We start from the raw sequence: 17,905 nt of genomic DNA, 5'->3' as shown, positions 1-17,905 counted from the left end.
GGTGCCTAGAGACTCAGTCAAATGTTATTCTGGGTGTTTCTTATTTTTGGACAAGATTAACGCTTAAATGAGTAGACTGAATAAAGCAGATTGCCCTCCCTGGTGTGGGTGGGCCATGTCTGATGCGTCAAAGGCCAGCCTAGACCAAAGAGCTGATCCTCCCAACTGAAAGGGATTCCTCATGCTGGATGACCTTCCAACTGGGACCTTGGTCTTTCCCAGAAATCCCGATGGTATGCAGGTTCTGAGGTCACGTTTCTTCAAAGTTCATTCTGTTGGACAATCTCTTATTTTTCAAGCTCAAATAGATTTTTATTTTTGTTGCTAAGGGAAAAAACCACATTGCCTCTAATTTAGTATCTAAATATGTTCATTTTATTTGGCACTCCTTGAATAAATTGATTCTTCTTTATACAAAATAGTGACTACATTTTACTTTTCTTCCTACTGGTGGGGATGAGTGGCTGTCCCCTGAGGCAGTCGTGGCTTCTCAGTTCAGGACCTACTTCCGCTTGAGCTGTTTGGTTTTTCCGAACAAATATTTGTGCTTCTTTATTTTTTGCTTGAGAGTTTTGCCTGTTTGGAAAGAGCAGATCTTCTTGAGAAATCCTAGGTGTTCCTAGGAAGCTGGTTTCACACCCACCTGTCTTTGTTCCCATCAGTGTGTACTGGGCCAAGCCCTGGGCTTCAAGACTGAGAGGGGCAGGTGGACACCGCACTAGAATCCCCACCTTGTGGTCCCTGGCCCACGACAAACATCCCTCCCGGGGCATCCTCGGTGTGGCCCTCCCACAGGTCCAGGTGGGTGGGTTTGTGTGGGAACCTCATCCAGCCCCTGGCAGCCCTGGAGGCAGGTGCTCTCAGGATCCTACTTTAAGGATGAGGCCCCGAGGCTTGGGATGTGCTCTCTCCTGCCCAAGGTTACCCCAGGCTGACACAGCTCGCTGGGAGTCCGGCGGGGGTCTGAACGCAGGTCAGGCTGCTGCCCACCCCCCTGGAGTGAGCCTGGGCCTCTGGGGCTGTGCCTGGATGAGAGCTCACCAAGTGGCAGCCCTTCAGTTTCCCAAAGGAGCCACGAGTAGAGAGAGTCCGGGTGGGGGGTGGGGAGGATGAGCTTGCGGGACGGCCAGCACCCTACAGACACGCAGAAGATGGTAGGGGACAAGACGGAGCTGGAGGGGTCAGGGCTGACGCGGCCAGAGGGAGCAGGAAGGTGTGGGTTCGGGTGAGGCTGGCCGTGAGCCAGGTGGGGGAGAGAATCGGCAGGATCTTGGGGAGCATGAGGCCGTGACCCCGACGGGGGAGCAGCGCAGAGAGAGGACAAGGTGGGGGGCCAGACTGCCCCCTTTAATGCCTCACTGCCACTGCCTTCTGCCCCCAAAGCCAGCGGGGGCTCCTCCGAGCTCTGCTGCTGGGCAGGGCGGGGCCGGGCCCTCCTCCCCTCGGGGGCAGCCCGCTGTGGACCCACGCCTGTGACATCAGGTCCCAGAGGCCAAGGACCTTGGTCCCTCCTGTCCGCGCACTGCTGGGAGGAGCCCCGGCCCTCGAGGAGCGTCCGCTGCCCATCCCCCGGACGTCCAGGCACGGGGCCGACCTGCAGGGGCTTCGTCAGGTGGAAGGGCCCTGCCGGAGCCATCTGAGGCCTCGGAGACTTCGTGTTCTCACGGCAGAACTCTCCAGTCCCCAGGAACTGCGAGTTCGGCAAAGTCTCTCGCGAAATCTGTCCCCGCGGCAGAAACTGGCCGGGCGTCAGGCCCAGTGGGTGACTCTGCCGGGAGTGGAGCAACCGCTAACCTCCCTTTCTGCCTCTGATTGCACTGGGGGACCTGCCGCGGGGAGGTGCAGACTGGGGGCCTGGGGTCTCGAGGCCCCAGGGCTGGCTCTGGCCCCGCAGCGTCAGGGTGGCTCCTGCGGTGCCTAGTGACCACTCGCACAACCAGGAGGTCTCTAGGGATGCGTCTGGGACCCCGTCCTGGCCGGCATCTACACGGAGGGCGAGAGGGCAGGCTGGCCACAGCGACCATGATCGGGGGCTTGGAGGAGGAGCCGACGAAGCGGGGAGACCCCGCAGTGTCCCGACGGGCTGGAGCGGAGAGGCCATCTAACCGTCCCTGATGTGGGCCCCGCGAGGGCGGGGCTGCGCGTGTCTGCGTTGTGCAGTCCGGAGCCCCCCAGCAGTGCCCGGCCCCGGGCGGCTGCTCAGCAAACACTAGGGGAAGGTGCACGAAGCTGGCCAGGCTTAAACGTTTGGTCCTGTGCTTGGATCTACGAGGAGCCGATGCGTGTGGCTTAGCAGCCACATTTACGAACCACACTAGCTCGAAATTAGGGTGTGGTGCGTCCCTACCAGCCAGTCTTGGGGTACATCACGGGTGTGCAGTGGTTAGAAGGCTGGAGGAGTTGATTCGAACCATCTGTGTGACTACAGAGTCTACCTGCGAGAGGCTGGGAAGAGAGGAGGGGACTGGCCTGGAGAAGAGGCGCAGAGGTGTTCTGGAAAGTTCCAGGGAGAAGCATGGGGCCTGGGCAGAAGCCACCAGGGGAAATTCGTGGACCAACCCCAGCAGCTAGAAAGTTGTCTGAAAGGGAAGGGGTCGGGGATACCCAGACGGACGCCGCCTGCAGTGAGATTTGGGGACCTTCCCAGGCCTGGCCGTGGGGAATAGGTCGGCAGCCCAACACGTCCAGGATGTGGCCCTTGACTCCTCGGATTTGGACTCGGGGGGCCAGGAGCCCTGCAGTGACAACACAGGAAACCCATCGGGAGCTCCCTGCCGGTCTGCCCAGGGACCAAGTCACCTGCCCCTCCAGAGAGCGGTTCCCTGGAGCAGACGGTTTACTTCTCTTCACAGCGGGGGACGTCCCAGCAGGAGAAGGAGTCCTCCACACTTATCTGTCACCAAGACGGTCCCACGTTCCGTTTACCTAAAGTTCTTCGAAGGTTGTCAATGATTTTTTCCAGAGCTGCTAGGCTTTTAATCTGAAATATTGTTTCTTTCTCCTCTTCTGTGGGAAAAATTAAGCACAATGATCAAGATCTGACACACAAGATGTGGTCTAATTCCAAACTCGGGTTTGTCCCTTCAACCAGGCTGTCTGGTGTTCCGCCAAGGCTCTTGGCCTCTCCCCTGCACTGTCTCCCCGGTCCCCGCGGCCCTGTGGCCCACCACGAAGCTTCCTTCCTCCCCGTCCGTTCAGAAAGGTGCCGGGCGCGTCAGTGGGGTTTCCTTTGTCCACACACACTTGGCTGGTCAACAAGGGTACAACAGGGCTGCACGCACTCCTCCCTCCCTCTCCCTTCTGCCTCCTCGCCAGGCAGCACCGTCACAGTGGGACAGCTGGCGTTAAGAAGCCAAATGTAAGACTGTGCTAGAGAAGGTCAGCCATGGGGGGATGGAGAAGCGTCGCGGTCAGTTCCATCCTGCCGCTCAGCAGCCCGAGAGAACCCTTCCGGCCCAGGAAGGAGAGCCAGTGAGTTTCCGAGAGGTGCCTGCTCTGGCGGCCAGAGTTTCACGTTAGAGATTCACTCCTCGGAGCCTACTCTAAACCCTCTTTGTCTCACAATCCCGAGGCACGGCTCGGAGGACGATGTAACGTTGACTATCCGTTTACGTCTTTGGGGAGGTCAGTGGTGGAGCTCAGTGTACCCCACGGACAAGGACTCCAAAACGCGTGGGTCGCTCGGCGTGTGGAACAAAGGCACTAAGACCAGCCCTCTGCGAGCCTGTCCGTGTGTCTGTCTGGGGCCGAGGCTGGAGCTCAGGGAGCCCCTCCGAGGGGGAAGCCCCCACCTGTGGCAACAGGAGTGGGAAGCGCCCTTGCTCCCAGCGGCGGAGCCTGGGTTGAGGGCCGAGCACGGAGAGGAGGGAAGCCTGAGGGGCGCCCCAGCTGCGCTGAGCCCCAGGGGCCCCCAAAAGTGCCCCAGGGACCGGCGTCCGACCATTTTTGACCTGCACCGTCCTAATGGCCCAGCCTAATCCATGAGTCCTCAGGGAGGTGTTCTGATAGGATGCTATAGCCGGTGCTCCTGGATGGCCCAGCCCTATGGGGCAGGGCCTAGGTCTAAGCCCAATGGAGGCCACCTGCCACGTGTCCCACTGTGGGGTTTATAAGGCACACCCCGACCTTTTTGGACAGGACCTTCAACCTGCTCCCCGGGCAGAACCCGGGCTGCTCCAGGCCCCACCTCCCCACCGCATGGTAGGTGCCCCTTTCCTGGCCCCTTTCCAACTTCGTGCGTCCCAGTGACACCCCCGGGCAGAGCGAGCACAGCAGTCTTCTGGAGGTGGTCTATCCCGGTGCTGCTGCTGTGATTAGGGGGCAGCTTTCAGAGGAGCCCTTTCTCCTGGCTTCCAAGGAGGGGGTGTTGGGGCTTCCCTCACCCACCATCACGCTGCCCTTCAGCCTTCCCTGCCCAGGGTCCTGGTGCCACTGTGCCTCCCTGTCCTTCATTGCCTCTGTCCCACTGGCTGCCCAAATCTTAAGGAACTTTCCTACAAGATGGGAGAGAATATTGACTGAATTGTGATGTCTGTACTGTGTGGGTTCTCTACAGCGGGGACCCAGAGCAGGAACCCTGCGTGGCCTGAGGGCACTGTTGATCCCTAGCTGGTCGACGGCCTTTGCTCTGCTCCTGGGCCATAGGATGGACTCTGAATGTGTGGGAAGTCACACTGGAAGAGCGTCCGAGTTTGGTTCCTTTCCTGGGAGGTGGGGTGTCTGCGATTGGCAAGTGACCTACCAATTGTGGCCGGAGGACCAGAGACAGCAGCCCCTACCCAAGCCCAAGCCTGTCCCAGCCGTATGCCCAAATGGCTCGAGTTCCACCATTAGAGATGCATTTCTTTGAGAGATTTTCCTTGTTAAGCTTTCTCTGCTCAAACACTAATAACCACCAGCAGAATGGCCCTCTGGAAATTTAGGGGGCCGATGGCAGTCATCCGTGGCCCAGGAAGTGGGACACACCACTGACCGGATGACCAGACTCAAAACTGCTCTGTGTGTTCCTTAATCCCGGGGCTGGAAGTATCTAGCCCTACAAATGATGTCATTACTTGGAACAATGATAAAGGTGGGTCTTAAGGCACAGACGGCACACGCACATGGAAATGGACGTTAAGGCCATTGTTGATGGTAGCCCAGAGCTGATGATGGATTTGGGGAGGTGGGCACACCCCTGAGTCTAGCCAGAGCCTGAACAGGCCACCCCCAGGAGACCGGCTGCCTCCACCCGTTCCACCTCTGCTCTCCCGACCAGGATGGGGGCTGACCCACACCCCCAGGTGGCTTTCCCGAATCAAGCCGATGGCTCGGGCATGAGGACGGAGGAGGAGGAGAGCAACAGCCACTGCCAGGTGGAAGGTCATCGAGGGAGGAGAAATCACTTTGTCTTAGTTCAGTCCGCATTCTTGTTAGCATTCTCCTGCGGGTAGAAGGTTGGCATTTCACGGAACTTTTTGAAGAATGCTAAGTGGGAATTGTGGGGTCCTCTTCAGAGCTGAGTCTGCACTGCCACCCGTCCCGACTCAAACCTCTACTCAGAAGGCAGGAAGGAAGCAGCTAAAACTGCTGGAAAGAGAGCAACATGAGCAGGTGTGGAGCTGTCGGCCGTGCGGGGAAGGAGTTCATGCGTCATTTGTTTCCTTCCTGGCTTTGCTCCAATGGTCAGCCTGATTGTGCTGTGAGGCTATGACATGGGCCCCAAGACTCAAATAGAAACTCCATCTTTCTGGCCCCGGGAAAAGGAGCCCCTGAAAGCCCGTGTGTACACCAGGGAACTCTGGAAGGGAGAACCCTGGAGAAATGGACTTCCTAGTTCCGTGTGTGGAACCGCACCAGCCTCAGTCCAACCCTGGAGCTGCTGCATACACAGGACATTCTAACTACAAAAGCAGACTCTCCGAGAAGCAACAGGTTCAAACCACTCACAACTGGCGAGGTCAAGGATGCCGGATAAAGGCAACGAGACAGCATGGCGTGCTGCAACCAGAACACCGACATTCTCCGGAGGGTTCGGTCAAAACGACGTAACACTCACCATGCCCAGGATTCAACACACAATTCCTCAACTTAGAGAGAACCAGGGTGTTCGCACTGAATTTTGGCGGGGGGGATGTGTTTGGCACTACCAGCCTTAAGATGACACAGACGCAGAATGATCCAGCAAAGACTTTAGAGCAGCTGTTACACACACGCCCCATGAGGTGAAGAAGAACATGAAGGGGTTCTCTGAGCGCGGTGGGGGAATGGCTGTGCTACAGAACTGAAAGGGAATCACGGAGCTAAGAAACAGATGTCAGAGACAAAAATTTTACTGACAGGTCCACAGCAGACGGAGGCTCCAGGAACTCAGGACCGAGCAGCAGAAATCATGGGAATGAACCTGGAGAGGAAAATACGGAGCACGCGAGCGGAGTCTCAGAGACCCGTGGGACAATATCAAAAGGTATAATGTATGTGTAATTGGCATCCTGGAAAAATAAGAGAAAGACTGTGGCAGAAGAAATACCTAAAGGAAAACATGCTAGTGGTAATAATATATAGGTATTGAAAAAATTGTAATTGATCAGAAACTTTTCCAATCTATGAAGCTTCAGGTCTAGGTGGTTTTGGTGGTGAATTCTGTTGAGGAAGAAATAATACTGACCTTACTCAAACTTTTAGAGGAGACAAAGAGATGTCACAGGCCAACTCATTGTGTGGGGCTAGACGGTCACCAAAACCGGACCGCGATATCATGTGAAAAATGACAGGCCGATACTTCTTAGGAATACAGGTGCTAGATCCTTAGCAATACTGGAACTGGTGGAAAATGTGGAGCAAATCTTTGCAGGTAGAACAAAATAAAAACTATAAAACAAACAAAACTAAGGGAGTTAATGCATCATGACTCAATGGGCCTTATCCCAGGAATGCAAGGTTGGTTCAGCAGTCAAAAACCATTGTAATCCATCATTTTCACATAATAAAGAAAAGGAACTGTCCATACAGAAAAAGCCTTTGACAGAATTCACAATAAAAACCCTCAGTAGAATAAGAACAGTGAAGAACTTTCCAGACTGACAGAGCCCATCTACGAGAAACGGGTGGCCAAACCTCAGGCCACATGATAAAGGACCAAGCTGCGTCCTGTGGAGGCCTGGAAGAAGCTGCAGACACGCTCTTCTGTTTAAGACCTCACGTCTACAGTATCGTGTGCAGTCCGGGGCCCCGGATGGGCTCTAGTTCATTTCTGGGAGGCAGAGAGTTTTAATTCTCCGGCCCCTCCAACAGTAATGGCTTTTTCCTTGAGTCCCGAGGGTGTGAGTCTGAGACGGGGTTCAGAGCCTTGCAACCTTCCCCCAGCGGCTAGGGTAGAAGAATCTGGGAGGTGGACGGCCTTCTGGCACAGCCTCCGTGCTACCCAGTCATCTTATTCTCGGGTCTCCTGCCCTGCCCCTGCTCCCAGGAGAGGCTTGTGGAAAGGAGCTGGGGGACGGGGTAAGATCCTACCCACGCTGATGTGCAGTCCACGCTTTAAGGATCAGCAAAACCTTAACTGGTTTCTTCCTACCCCCTTGCACGGTACCCCCGAGCTCTGTCAAAGCTGTCCTTCCATAGGCAGCACCCCCGTGGCCTTGGGACTTCAGCTCTGTGTGGGGCTCCAGAGAAGCCGTGGCTTTGTTCTTTGTCTTTCTTTCATTGTTAGAGCGGGAACGATGCTCTTGGCAGCTTTCTTCCCAACTAGAAGTGGATGTCTGGAAGCACACGTATTATCCCTTCTGGGTCCTTCTGTTGCTGGCTGCTTTTACTCTCAGCCATGGTACGTGTTCTGCGTGGGAACGGTGGGCTCACCTCCGGCAGGGCCTGTGGCTGGGAGCACCACGCGTGGCCTGCGGGCACCTCCCGGCACTTCTGTATTTGCTTCTCCCAAGGGTCTCAGCCGTGTCGATGCCAGAACCCGGGCGCCGCGCTGTCAGCCTCGCCTGCGGGAAGGATGGAGCCCCCACGGGCCTGCGTTCCTAAATTTTCAGGCAACATCAGTAGACACTTGACTAACTGGAAGAAAATATTAGCAGCATATATCACAGACATAAGATTAACATCCGTAATGTATAAAGAATTCCTAGAAATTCAGGTATAGAAAAATGAGAAAAAGAGGTCGACAGATAATTCACAAAAATGTGCCAAAGCGACCCGTCGCCATGAGAACATGCCCCAGCTCATGTGTTCCTACAGAAACGTGAGCGAGAACAACTCTGAGATACGGTTTCTCACCGACCGGGTTGTCAAGAGCTGAATGAGGAGGATGCTCGCTCTGTCGTCGGGGCTGCGGGAGCGAGGCCCTCGCACACGCCGCTGGTGGGAGCCCAAGGGGCCCAACCTCCTGCGGGCTATCAGGGCGTTCAAAAGTGACGACATACTCACTCCTCTTCCCCTCAGCAAGCCACCGGTGGATTTCCACCCTGAAGACACACATCCTGCATATGGAGACACGTATGCGAGAGTCGCGGCTGACAGCGCCGTTTGCCGAGTGTGGGGGGAGAGCCGAAGACCCACGTGCGAGACGGCGGTGGAGGAACCACGGTGTGGCCGCAAGGCATGGCGTGTGCCGAACTAAGCAGCCGTACACACTCCTCCGAGGAAGACTTCTGTAAGCCCACGCAGGTGACTTACGATCCACGGCGTTAGGTCGAGAAAGAGAAGCACACACGGACACAAGGTTAGAGGAAAATACACGCCATCAACCTCCGCAAAGTGGCTCAAAAGCATCTAAGACACACGACACAAAACGGTAAACAGAGTGATCTGCAAAGAAAGGCGCACGCACGTGGACCGGCTTGTTTATGCTCAAGGAAGCGTGGGAAGGATACACCAGGAAAGGATGAGCTGGTCACTAGAGGAGGTGAGGCGGCAGGTGGACAAAGGGGGCCGGGCACGTGGTCCAGGAACCGGGGGAGACGGTGCTCTGGGGTACATGATTTTTTGTATGAGAATCACGGCCGTGTTTCGTATTCTCTGAAATACGGAAGTAAGATCAACCTTGATGAAAAGGGACCCAAAAGGGAGTAGAGCAGGTAAATAACACCCACAGCAGAGGTGGGAAAAAAGAACCGAAAATGAACTTTGGAAACAAGCATCTGACCGTGTGTTGTAGGGCTGAAAATGGAAGTCTGTACACACGCCTGGCCTGCGAGTTACTGCCTGTGTTCTCACGGGGTGGTCATTGCCGAGAATTCCTCGGTTGCTTCCGTGTGTCCTCGATGAGCCGATGGGTGGCACGCTGTGTGAGCGCGAGCTTTCTCGCAGGTCAGAGGGAGGAGCTACAGGTCTGTGGATCGGCCCGAGTTCATGGTACCCAACCCCTGAGCAGGGAGCTGTCGAAACACAGATCTGGGCCCACACACGCCTTTGCCGGCTCTGTGCCCCCAGAAGGCCGGAAACAACACCCCAGCAGCAAACACATGCAGCCCCGACCCTGGCCTCTCACCGCCGCTCCCGGGATGGGCTCTGAGCCGACCTGGCTGCCCCCAAGCCCGGGGCCGGGAGAGTGTACGGGGCGGGCGGGGGGGTCTGGAACCTCTCCCCATGTGGAAAGTGACGCATTCTCAAAAGCTGTGGCAATGGGCTGCCCTTCAAACAACAAAATCGGGCAAACGGAAGACCTCATCACAGTGGTTTGTAACCCACGGAGTAACCCGCAGCAGCCGATAAACCGCCGGACGTTTACCTGATCCAGAAGAAACAAGTGAACAGAGACCTAAGGAGGAAGCACTCTTCCTTACAAACGCAGGAGAAATGGGGGGAAAAGAAAAAAAAATCACCTTTTGGCAAACACTACACACATAATTTTTTGCAGGTGAGAAGCAAAGGGTGTGACATTCGTGGTGAAAATACAGCGAAACATAGACTATTTGGGCTGCCTGCGAGTCTTTCCCCGAAGAATGGGAACTGTTCACAAGGGGAGAAAGTCAGCCTGATCATGGAGGAAGCTGGCACGCAGGGCCTTGAGTGCGCTCGGACTAAACGCTCCGAGGACGAGGACAGAGCGACGCCTGCGTCACGCATGTCCTCGGGGGACCCGCGGAGGGAGGCTTCGCAGCGAGGCTCGAACGCTCTTGCCCCACAGGCGTAACCTGGATCCGGCCATGGGCAGAATTCAGACAGTCCCCAACGGAGAGAGACGCTATGAAGTAGCGGGCCAGGGCGCTCCAAGGTCAGGAAGGACGGAAGCCGAGCCGCGGCAGGAACCACGGAGGCGGCGGGTAACCGGCGTGCGGCATCTGGATGGACCCCACTACCCCCCGGCCCCCCGGAAAGGCATTGGTGAGGTGATTGGCAGAATTTGGATCAGGTCTGCAGGTTACCGGGCACGTCTGCCTCAGGGTGGATGTCCCGGTTTTAGTAACTGCTCTCGAGTTACCCAAGACATGACCGCTGGGAAAAGCTCGGCAGAAGGAACACGGAAAACCTTCTGTACCACTTCCCCAGATTTTCTGAGTCTAAAATGATTTCGCAACGGAACTCTTAAATGTCGCATCATCTGTGTTTTCCCCGTCCTGTTGCTCTGTTGGCTGACGTGCAGAGCCTCGCTCTGGTGCCCTCAGGGCTCTCCGTGCGTGCGTACACAGTCAGCAGTGACCCGCCCTCCATGTGCAAGTGGCCGGAGGCCACCTGCCTGTCTGCACCAGTTTGCACACTGATTTCTTTATTGCAGTGGACCGTCCTCAAGTCTGCTGAGGACACGGCCCTCCAGCTGCACAGCGATTTGCTCCCTGTCCCCACTGTAGCCAGGAGGCCTTAGGGCAGGGAGAGGGGGAGAAAGCTGTGCCCACCCCCCAGGGGAGGACAGTGCTGTTTCAGGGCCCGCCAGCTTGGAGACCTCATCGGCACCCAGCGATGCCATCCCTTCTGGGCTGCCGGGAGGTCAGGGCTCCTTGGGGCCACCCCACCCCACCAGGGGTTCTCACTCAAGCTTCTGTGTTGACCAGGCAGGAATGTCTCTCTCCCAGTACCTCTTCCTGCCCCTGGGTCACACCTGCCTGGGTGCAGATTCCCAATCCACCTCTGGCCCTTCACCGAGCCACGCCTCAGTTTCTCTATTAGAATAGCGCTATCTGGGAAGCTGTTGCCAACGTAGGGAGGAGGCCATTATGTTAGATCGAGGCCTTCACCCCGGGGCCCAGAGGAGGTCAGTGTGTGCGCCAGCAGCTTGGGGCTGCGCGGGGAGGGGGCTCCGCAGAACCCTCGGTGGGCCACAGAGGTCTCGGGGTGCACACTGTTGGTCTACAGTGCCGTCTGCCGCCGTCCACACACGCACCACAGGTGTGGGAATTTCAGGTCGCTCTAGGGGTGGGGCTGGGCACCAGGACCCCGTGAGCCAGTGGTTTCTCCAACCCCCGCACCCCAGACACCATCTCTCCCCTCCCCAGCTCTCGGTCAGCTCAGGTTTCCTGTCCTTGCTTATTTCCTCCTGCTCCTCCAGTGAGTGCCACGGGTGCGATGTGTGCCCCTGAGGCCGGTCCAGCTCATGGGCTGTCCCGGGTACAGACCCGCGCTTACCATCCCCTGACGCAGACTCACTGCTCAAAGGCTGCCTGGCTAGGCAGTTGATCTCCACGGGGCCCTTTACCGGAGTCCGTGGCTGGGACGAATCCAGGGGACCAGAAATCTTTCTTGCAATGAGCCTTCTACGCTTACGCCACCCTCCAAACACCAGCGGCTGGGGCCTGAGGCTGGACTGAAATGCAGATTCCAGGGTCCCCCTGCAGAGATGCTCAGTGGGGGCTGGGAAATAAGTTTTCAAGTCAAATCTTCCCTCTCCTGGGCCTGGTACCAGGACTTGGTCCTGCCTCGGGGCTCAGCACCACGTCCCGCAGAGCCGGCGTCCTGTGACCTACGCCGGGGACCTTTCCTCTGCGCCATCTTTAGGGTAAAGGAAAGATCTGTCGTCCCGTGGCGCCCGTCGGAGCCTCGGTAGACTGGAAGTCATGTCAGCCACCTCGGCTGTCGGAGGGACGCTCTCCCCCACTCCCGGGGGACTCTGGCTGGGGGGAGGCACTGGCTCTCTCCACCCACCGCGCCCAGGAGGGACACTGACCTCGCTGACATGGGAGGGGTGGGAAGTGTGGCAGCCCTTCCTCCGGGCGGCCACCTGCCTGCGGGGACATTCCTGTCTTCCTCCCCAGGCCCTGCTTTGCCAGGGTCAGGGGCACGGGCAGGGGTGGGGGCTGGACAGAGAAGGGAGTTCTGCCCGCCGCGGGGAGAGCAGCCTCCCTCTCCGGCCACACTGTCACCCTCCACGACGGGCCTGTCCCCATCGGCCTCTGCCTGGCTCCGCCCACTGGGTTCTCGACGCCAGCAGGGGCTCCGGGGTTGCATTTACCATTGAAGAAAAGCCTGTCTTCATTCCCAGAAGAGACTTCCTTTCCATGGTCCTTACGAACATCCGTCTTAACACTCTTTTTAGTGGCAACACCTTTGAGGAAGAACACGAAGAAAGAAGGAGACGAGTTGTGCTTGCGCGTCTACGGGCCTTCCGGTCCACACTGAGGCGCAGGGACTGCCCGAGGCCTGGTCAGGTTCTACTGAAAACGTGCGGGGGCAAGTTCGCGCGTGAGGGAGTCTGGCCTCGTCTGACCGCCTTGCCCTCAGCCGCGGGGCCTCGGCGGTGTCGGGCGACGCCGTGCTGGGAACTGGGGTTTACATCGAGGCACGACTTCAAGGCAGGGCGGACCTCTCCGGCTGCTGAATGTCGTTTGTGCACAGCGCGTGGGTTCGGATACCGGCTCCGCCCCGGCCGGTGTCGCCCCGACACTCGCCTTGGTTCTCAGCGAGCGGGTTCTCGGGTCCAGGGCCTTCCGGACACCGTGAAGCTGCCCTATCTTGGCTCACTACCCGCTGGGTGGCCCTGGGCTTGTGCTTCTGACCCTAGATTCATCCCCCGTGGAACGGGGTCAGGCTCGCCGCCCACCCTCTCAGCAGGCTTAGGTCCGCGTCCGTGCGCCGGCAGGTGGGGCTCCTGTTCCGTGCGCCCCGGGTGCCCGCGGTGGCTAGACCCCATTCGCAGCCCGAGCACAAGACCTTCTTGTGTGTGCAGCCCAGAGCCCACCCCAACCGAGGGGACCCGTCTCTGCCGGACCAGGCCTCCCAGTCTCAGGAAGGTTCTAGAAATGGTTTGGGACAACTGTGTCTTTCTCGTTTTCATTTGTTTTTGCCCCAGAAGTAGCTGGCCTTCAAGAACGCGGAATGTTGGGATTGTGCCTTCACCCCCACGAGCCCAGGAATATACGCAGTTCTAGGTTCAAAAAAATGTATACTTGCTTTCTTTCCTCATAATCGCTGTTGGTTTTGGTGGTGGTCTTTGTGTTATAAGCAACGATGAATTACTTGGATCCAAAATCTCTTGGACTAGAATTTCATCTTGGGAAAAGCACACAAAGTCATATTAAAGCCAGAGGTACAGGACAATACACTTTTGCTCTACGTGGACCTAAGGCCGCCTGTGAAGCCGGGACTGGAAACAGGGACTCGAGGAGCGCCGTGCACAGGGGTCGGGGACCTCAGTGGAGGCCTCCCTCACCCATCCCCGTGGAAGTGCGTCCCTCAGGGCACCTGTGAACTGCCCCCTGGTCGGCCCCTCCCCCAGAGCACCCCGGATCTTCCCCCAACCCCCCAGTCTCTGCCCCACGCACAGGCCGAGGGCCTGCCCGACGCGCTGCAGCGGGGAGCTCTGAAGCCACAGGCTCCGCGGCTCTCACCGGTGGACCACACGAGCCTCAGGAGACACGGATGTCCGCCTCTCACGGTTTCCCGCTCTCCCCCGGGAGAGGTGCGGGGTAGAGGCGGGGGCAGGAGCCTCGCTTCCCCTTCCAGGCTTCCGTGGATGAGCCCCACAGCGTCCTCAGAAATCCCAGTGACTCTGTCCTGTCTTTTCCCCGGGTGGTTGGGACCTCGGGTGGCCAGCCCCGGGATGGAGTGGGCGCTGGCCACTCTGGTCCTGTGGGGACCGAGACGGTCAGACCCGCCGGGAAACTCAGGAGTGCTGGCCAGCCCCCCTCCTGGTCCTGGGGGTGCTTCGCTCCTGCCGGGCTGGTTCGCGGGACTCGGGGTTACCTCCCAGCTCCGGCCTGGCCGTAGGACTGTGATTCTAACTTTAAACCGAATCCTAGCCTCCACCCCGTGCGTCCACTCACCCTCCCCCCAACACCAGATATCTGACGCCAGGAAGCTCCTTACCAAATACTCCAGCCACGTTTTCGTCCAGAATTTTTAAATTTGATGGTGTTAAAGTGGTGCGACCTGGGGGGGAAACAGATACCCTGATAGTTTCACAATTCATTGAATCTGCACGGACTTCTCTCTCCGTAGTCTCAGTCTTGGGGTCCCTGCCAGCCTGCTGCTGGGGGAGAGCCCTGCCCGGGGTTCCCAGGACCGAGCTCTCCTCTGGAAAGCGGTGAACGAAGCGGCTGTGTTTGGAGGGACGAGCCCTGAGCTGGGACTCCTGCCCCCTCGGGCAGTGCTCACAGGCACCGTCGCTCAGAAGGGAACCGTCGTCCTGGCTCTAAGGATGTCGCCCTTGCCGGGGCTCCGAGGACAGCCGACCAGGAGGGACTCGCGTGTCCTTTTGTGAAAAGCACACCGTTGCCTGCTCTCTGGCTCCAGCAGCAGGTGCTTGGGGAGACCCGGGGATAGGAATCTGGGGCACTGGGAGTGCGGACTGCTGTTCCCTCTGGGGTTCCCTGGTGGGGAGGGGTCCCAGACACACCGGCCACCTGCGCTCTCCCTTCGTCAGCAGAGCGAGTTGGAGGGTCTGCCTACAGGGAAGACGCGGGGTCTCGTGGGGGAGCGGCCGGGCCAGCTGCGGCGTCCGTGGGATCCCTGGACCCCGACCTGCCGCCTTCCTGGGGACCCGGCGGTGTGCGGTGACTGATGCTCGTCTCCCCGCTGTGGCGGCACCAGCCAGGGGCTCCCTCCCATTCTTCTGGCTCAGAGCAGGGCTGCCTGGGTCCTTGTCCTCCACTCGAGGTCAAGGCCAGCCTCCCATCAGGCCTCGAGGTCGCGGCGCCTCCAGAGAGGAGAGGGCAGCCCGGGGACCGCCGCAGGCCCGGCTGCACGGACGGAGCGTGCACGCAGCGTCTGGAGACGCTCGGGTTCCAACAGCAAACTAGTGACGACGCTGATTTTCAAATGGGTTTAATGATGGACAATCTGCATACCAATGGACTCATCTGCGCGCGGAGGGCTCGGAACAATGCAGGAAATGTCTGTGAGAAGGTCTGCGCGGAGATGACAATCGCTTCGCAGTGTGCTGACCTTCCGCAACGCGGCAAAGCAGTGCGGTTCTCTTTGGATGAGGCATTAATGAGTCATTAAGAATGGGTCCAGCTGCGCCGGCAAGCACTTTGTTAAAAATACTCTTTTCATTTTGTGTCTGTCCCGTAATTATAAGGGAGGCTTTGTGCGCGTCAGCCAGTGAGCGTGTGCAGAAAAATATTTATGTTTTGTAATATCCGCACGGTTTCTGAAGTGCGCTGTCAACGGTGGCGGCTGGGCTGTGGCTCGCCTGTCGTCACCCGACCGGCGGTGTCTGGGCTTCGAACCCCCGGCGCCGGAGCTACCAGGATCCGCTGACCGCTCCTCCTCCCCGTTTGCACAGTGTCCATGCCGGCCAACGGGGAAGGGCTCCCCGTGGACCTCCGCGGTCGTGCTCGGTTAATTCTTTGGGGGCAAACAGGCAAACCCGGCCCGCGGCTGCCGCCCCCGTCTCTCCCCGGGGTCAGGCCGAGCCACGTGGCCCACGGCAGCGGAGTCTGCGGACATGATAACCCCCAGAAGCACGAGCGGCTACAACTACCTCCGTTTTGGCCTCAAACCGTCTAACTGATGAAGAGCTTCTTTCCGGCTCATCTCCTCTCTCAGGCAAGCGTGGTGGAGAGCAGAGCCACCGACACCGGTCCCTCAAGGGTGAGGCCTGCCCGGAGCCGGCCGGACCCCGCCCAGGACGGACCCCGCGACAGGGACCCGCCTGACCTTTCCGCCCACATGCCCACACCGGCCTCTGGTCCCGTTTCCTCCTAGAAACTGCGAGCGCTTTCGGCCGGTCGGAGCCGGTCTCTGAGAGGCTGGTCCGCCGCCCCCCAGGGTCGTCCCCACCACTGTCCCTGCCTGCGGACTTGGGCAGCGCGAGGGCCACCGCTGGTCTGCGTGGGGCCGCTGCGCCCCGAGCTGCGAGCCAGGAGGAGGCCCAGGGCTGGCCGTCATAGACGACGGAGAGACCATGGCCCTCACTGCTCTCCCGAGCGGGGGAAGGCGACGGGGGTCACCTGGGGGCTCCCCGGCCCGACGGGGAGGGGGCAGGTCTGGGAGGGGACAGGCCGGCTGCGGCTGCCGTGGGCGCTCCGTCCATCTGCACTGGGGCCCGCTCCTGGGGACGCGGGCTCGGGACCGTTGTGGGACGCTCGGCCCCACCCCCGTCACAGACCGTTCCGCACCCACGGCCGCACGAAGGACACTGTCCTTTGTAGACGCCTCGAGACTCCGTTTCCGTAAGGAATGGCAGCTGGGAGCGATCGCCTCTTCCCGGACCGCCTGCCTTCTCACCCCGGCCCGGCCTGCTGGCCCGACCCCTCGGGTCACTGTGGACGGGGCGAGGGCGGGAGGGGGAGTGCTCTGCGGGGCTCGGGGCCAGCACCCCTGCTCCTGCTCCCAGGAGAGCAGCACCGACCCCCGCAGGACGCTCCGGGGCCCGGGTGTCCACCTCTGGGAGCTGGGGCTGGGGACCGTCCCGTCCCCTTTCCTTCCGTCTTTGGGGACCTCCGAAGAAGGTGGGCGAAGAGGCAGGTGGCCCGAGCACGGAGCTTCCTGGTGGGAAGTGGGGGGTCACAGGGCACCCCCTTCCTGCAGTCCTTTGTCCTCACGTCCTGCGAGTCGCAGTGGCCCCACGGTCCTGGCCTACTGGGCCGCAGTCACCCTCCACGCAGAAGGGGCCAGGATGGAAGGACCGGAGCCAGAGGTGCGTGGGGACCTGCCCGGGTGGGGGGACTGGAACCGTCCCCAGCAAGGGCCTCTGGGGTGGCGGGGACTGAATCCGGCCAGGGCAGCGGCTGCGAAGGTGGCTGCTGTTTCGTCCGCGTGTGAAGGACGCTGGAAAGTGCAGGAAAACCGCCTTCATCGCGCCAGCAATGGTGTGCGTGGCCCGCGGCGGCCTCCACCCTCCCGGGAGCAGCAGGCATGTGCGCGGCAGGTGCGGGACGCCCCCCCGCGTGTCACGGGGCCCGGGCTGGGCTTCTCTCGGCTCCTCCTGCGCTTTGGGTAAGTGAGACATTTTCCGTAATGAAAACGGTCACGCACGCCCCCTCCTACGGAGTTCTGGATCGACAAGGCTTCCAGGACGGAAACCTGTTCCACACGCTCCGTCCTCCCCCAGAACAGATGAGGAGGTCGACCAGGAATCCCAAGGACCCGAGGGACGAGCCGTGGTGGCCGGATCCTGCCCCCAGAAGCCAGCGTTTCTACCGCCGCGACAATACACTTGTGACCAACCTGAAAATATTTTTACTGGTTGGAGCCTGGCTTCTCGCCAGCAGGACAGCAGCAGGACAAACAGGGTCACTCCTCTGCTCCCTGCCATGTTCCCTCCAGCCAAGGAGGACGAGCTTCCCCTAAGGCCCTCCGCTTGGTCTCCGGGAGACCGTGGAATGTCCGGGGACCTGTGACATCACATCGGGAAGTGAGCCGGGTCCTGTGCCATGCGTGGGGAAGGAAGGGTCATGCTTAAGGTCTGTGACTGGGAAGGAGTGGGAGGCTGGCTGGGTCTCGGAGATCCGGTCTGCTCGCTCCTGTTCTGGGTCTGGTTCCTTGCTCAGGCCTGCGGATCTTCTGTCTCTGTCCACAGCATCTTGGAAGCTTATTGGGAATCCAATCT

The 17,905-nt window shown here is 59.2% G+C and overlaps 1 protein-coding gene across 1 annotated transcript; it reads right to left on the bottom strand.

Moving 5' to 3' along the window:
• Positions 1-366: 366 nt before the first annotated feature.
• SPACA7 (sperm acrosome associated 7) lies at positions 367-17,611 on the bottom strand. The gene is made up of 6 exons (XM_045081297.1): positions 17,524-17,611; positions 14,218-14,280; positions 13,303-13,401; positions 12,365-12,457; positions 2,926-3,006; positions 367-576 (listed from the first exon to the last, which is right to left on the bottom strand). The coding sequence occupies exons 1-6, from the start codon at positions 17,609-17,611 to the stop codon at positions 503-505; spliced, it is 498 nt and encodes a 165-aa protein (XP_044937232.1). The 3' UTR covers positions 367-502.
• Between the last annotated feature and the right edge of the window lie 294 nt (positions 17,612-17,905).

This window comes from Mustela putorius, unplaced genomic scaffold (assembly GCF_011764305.1).
Source record: "Mustela putorius furo isolate JIRA1106 unplaced genomic scaffold, ASM1176430v1.1 tig00000551_pilon_pilon_pilon, whole genome shotgun sequence".
NCBI classification, from domain to species: Eukaryota; Metazoa; Chordata; class Mammalia; order Carnivora; family Mustelidae; genus Mustela; species Mustela putorius.
The sequence above is the reverse complement of the archived record's forward strand: the minus strand, read 5'-3'. Positions and strand labels throughout refer to the sequence as shown.

Bases quoted from the DNA above. Each gene is read 5' to 3' on its own strand.
- SPACA7 (XM_045081297.1), bottom strand. From the start codon at position 17,611: ATGGCAGGGAGCAGAGGAGTGACCCTGTTTGTCCTGCTGCTGTCCTGC. The intron at 3,007-12,364 runs GTAAATGCAACC...TTTTTCCCACAG, and splicing joins AGACAGGCTTTTCTTCAATG to AAGAGGAGAAAGAAACAATA. The intron at 577-2,925 runs GTAAACGGAACG...CTTTCCAAACAG, and splicing joins CAACCTTCGAAGAACTTTAG to GCAAAACTCTCAAGCAAAAA.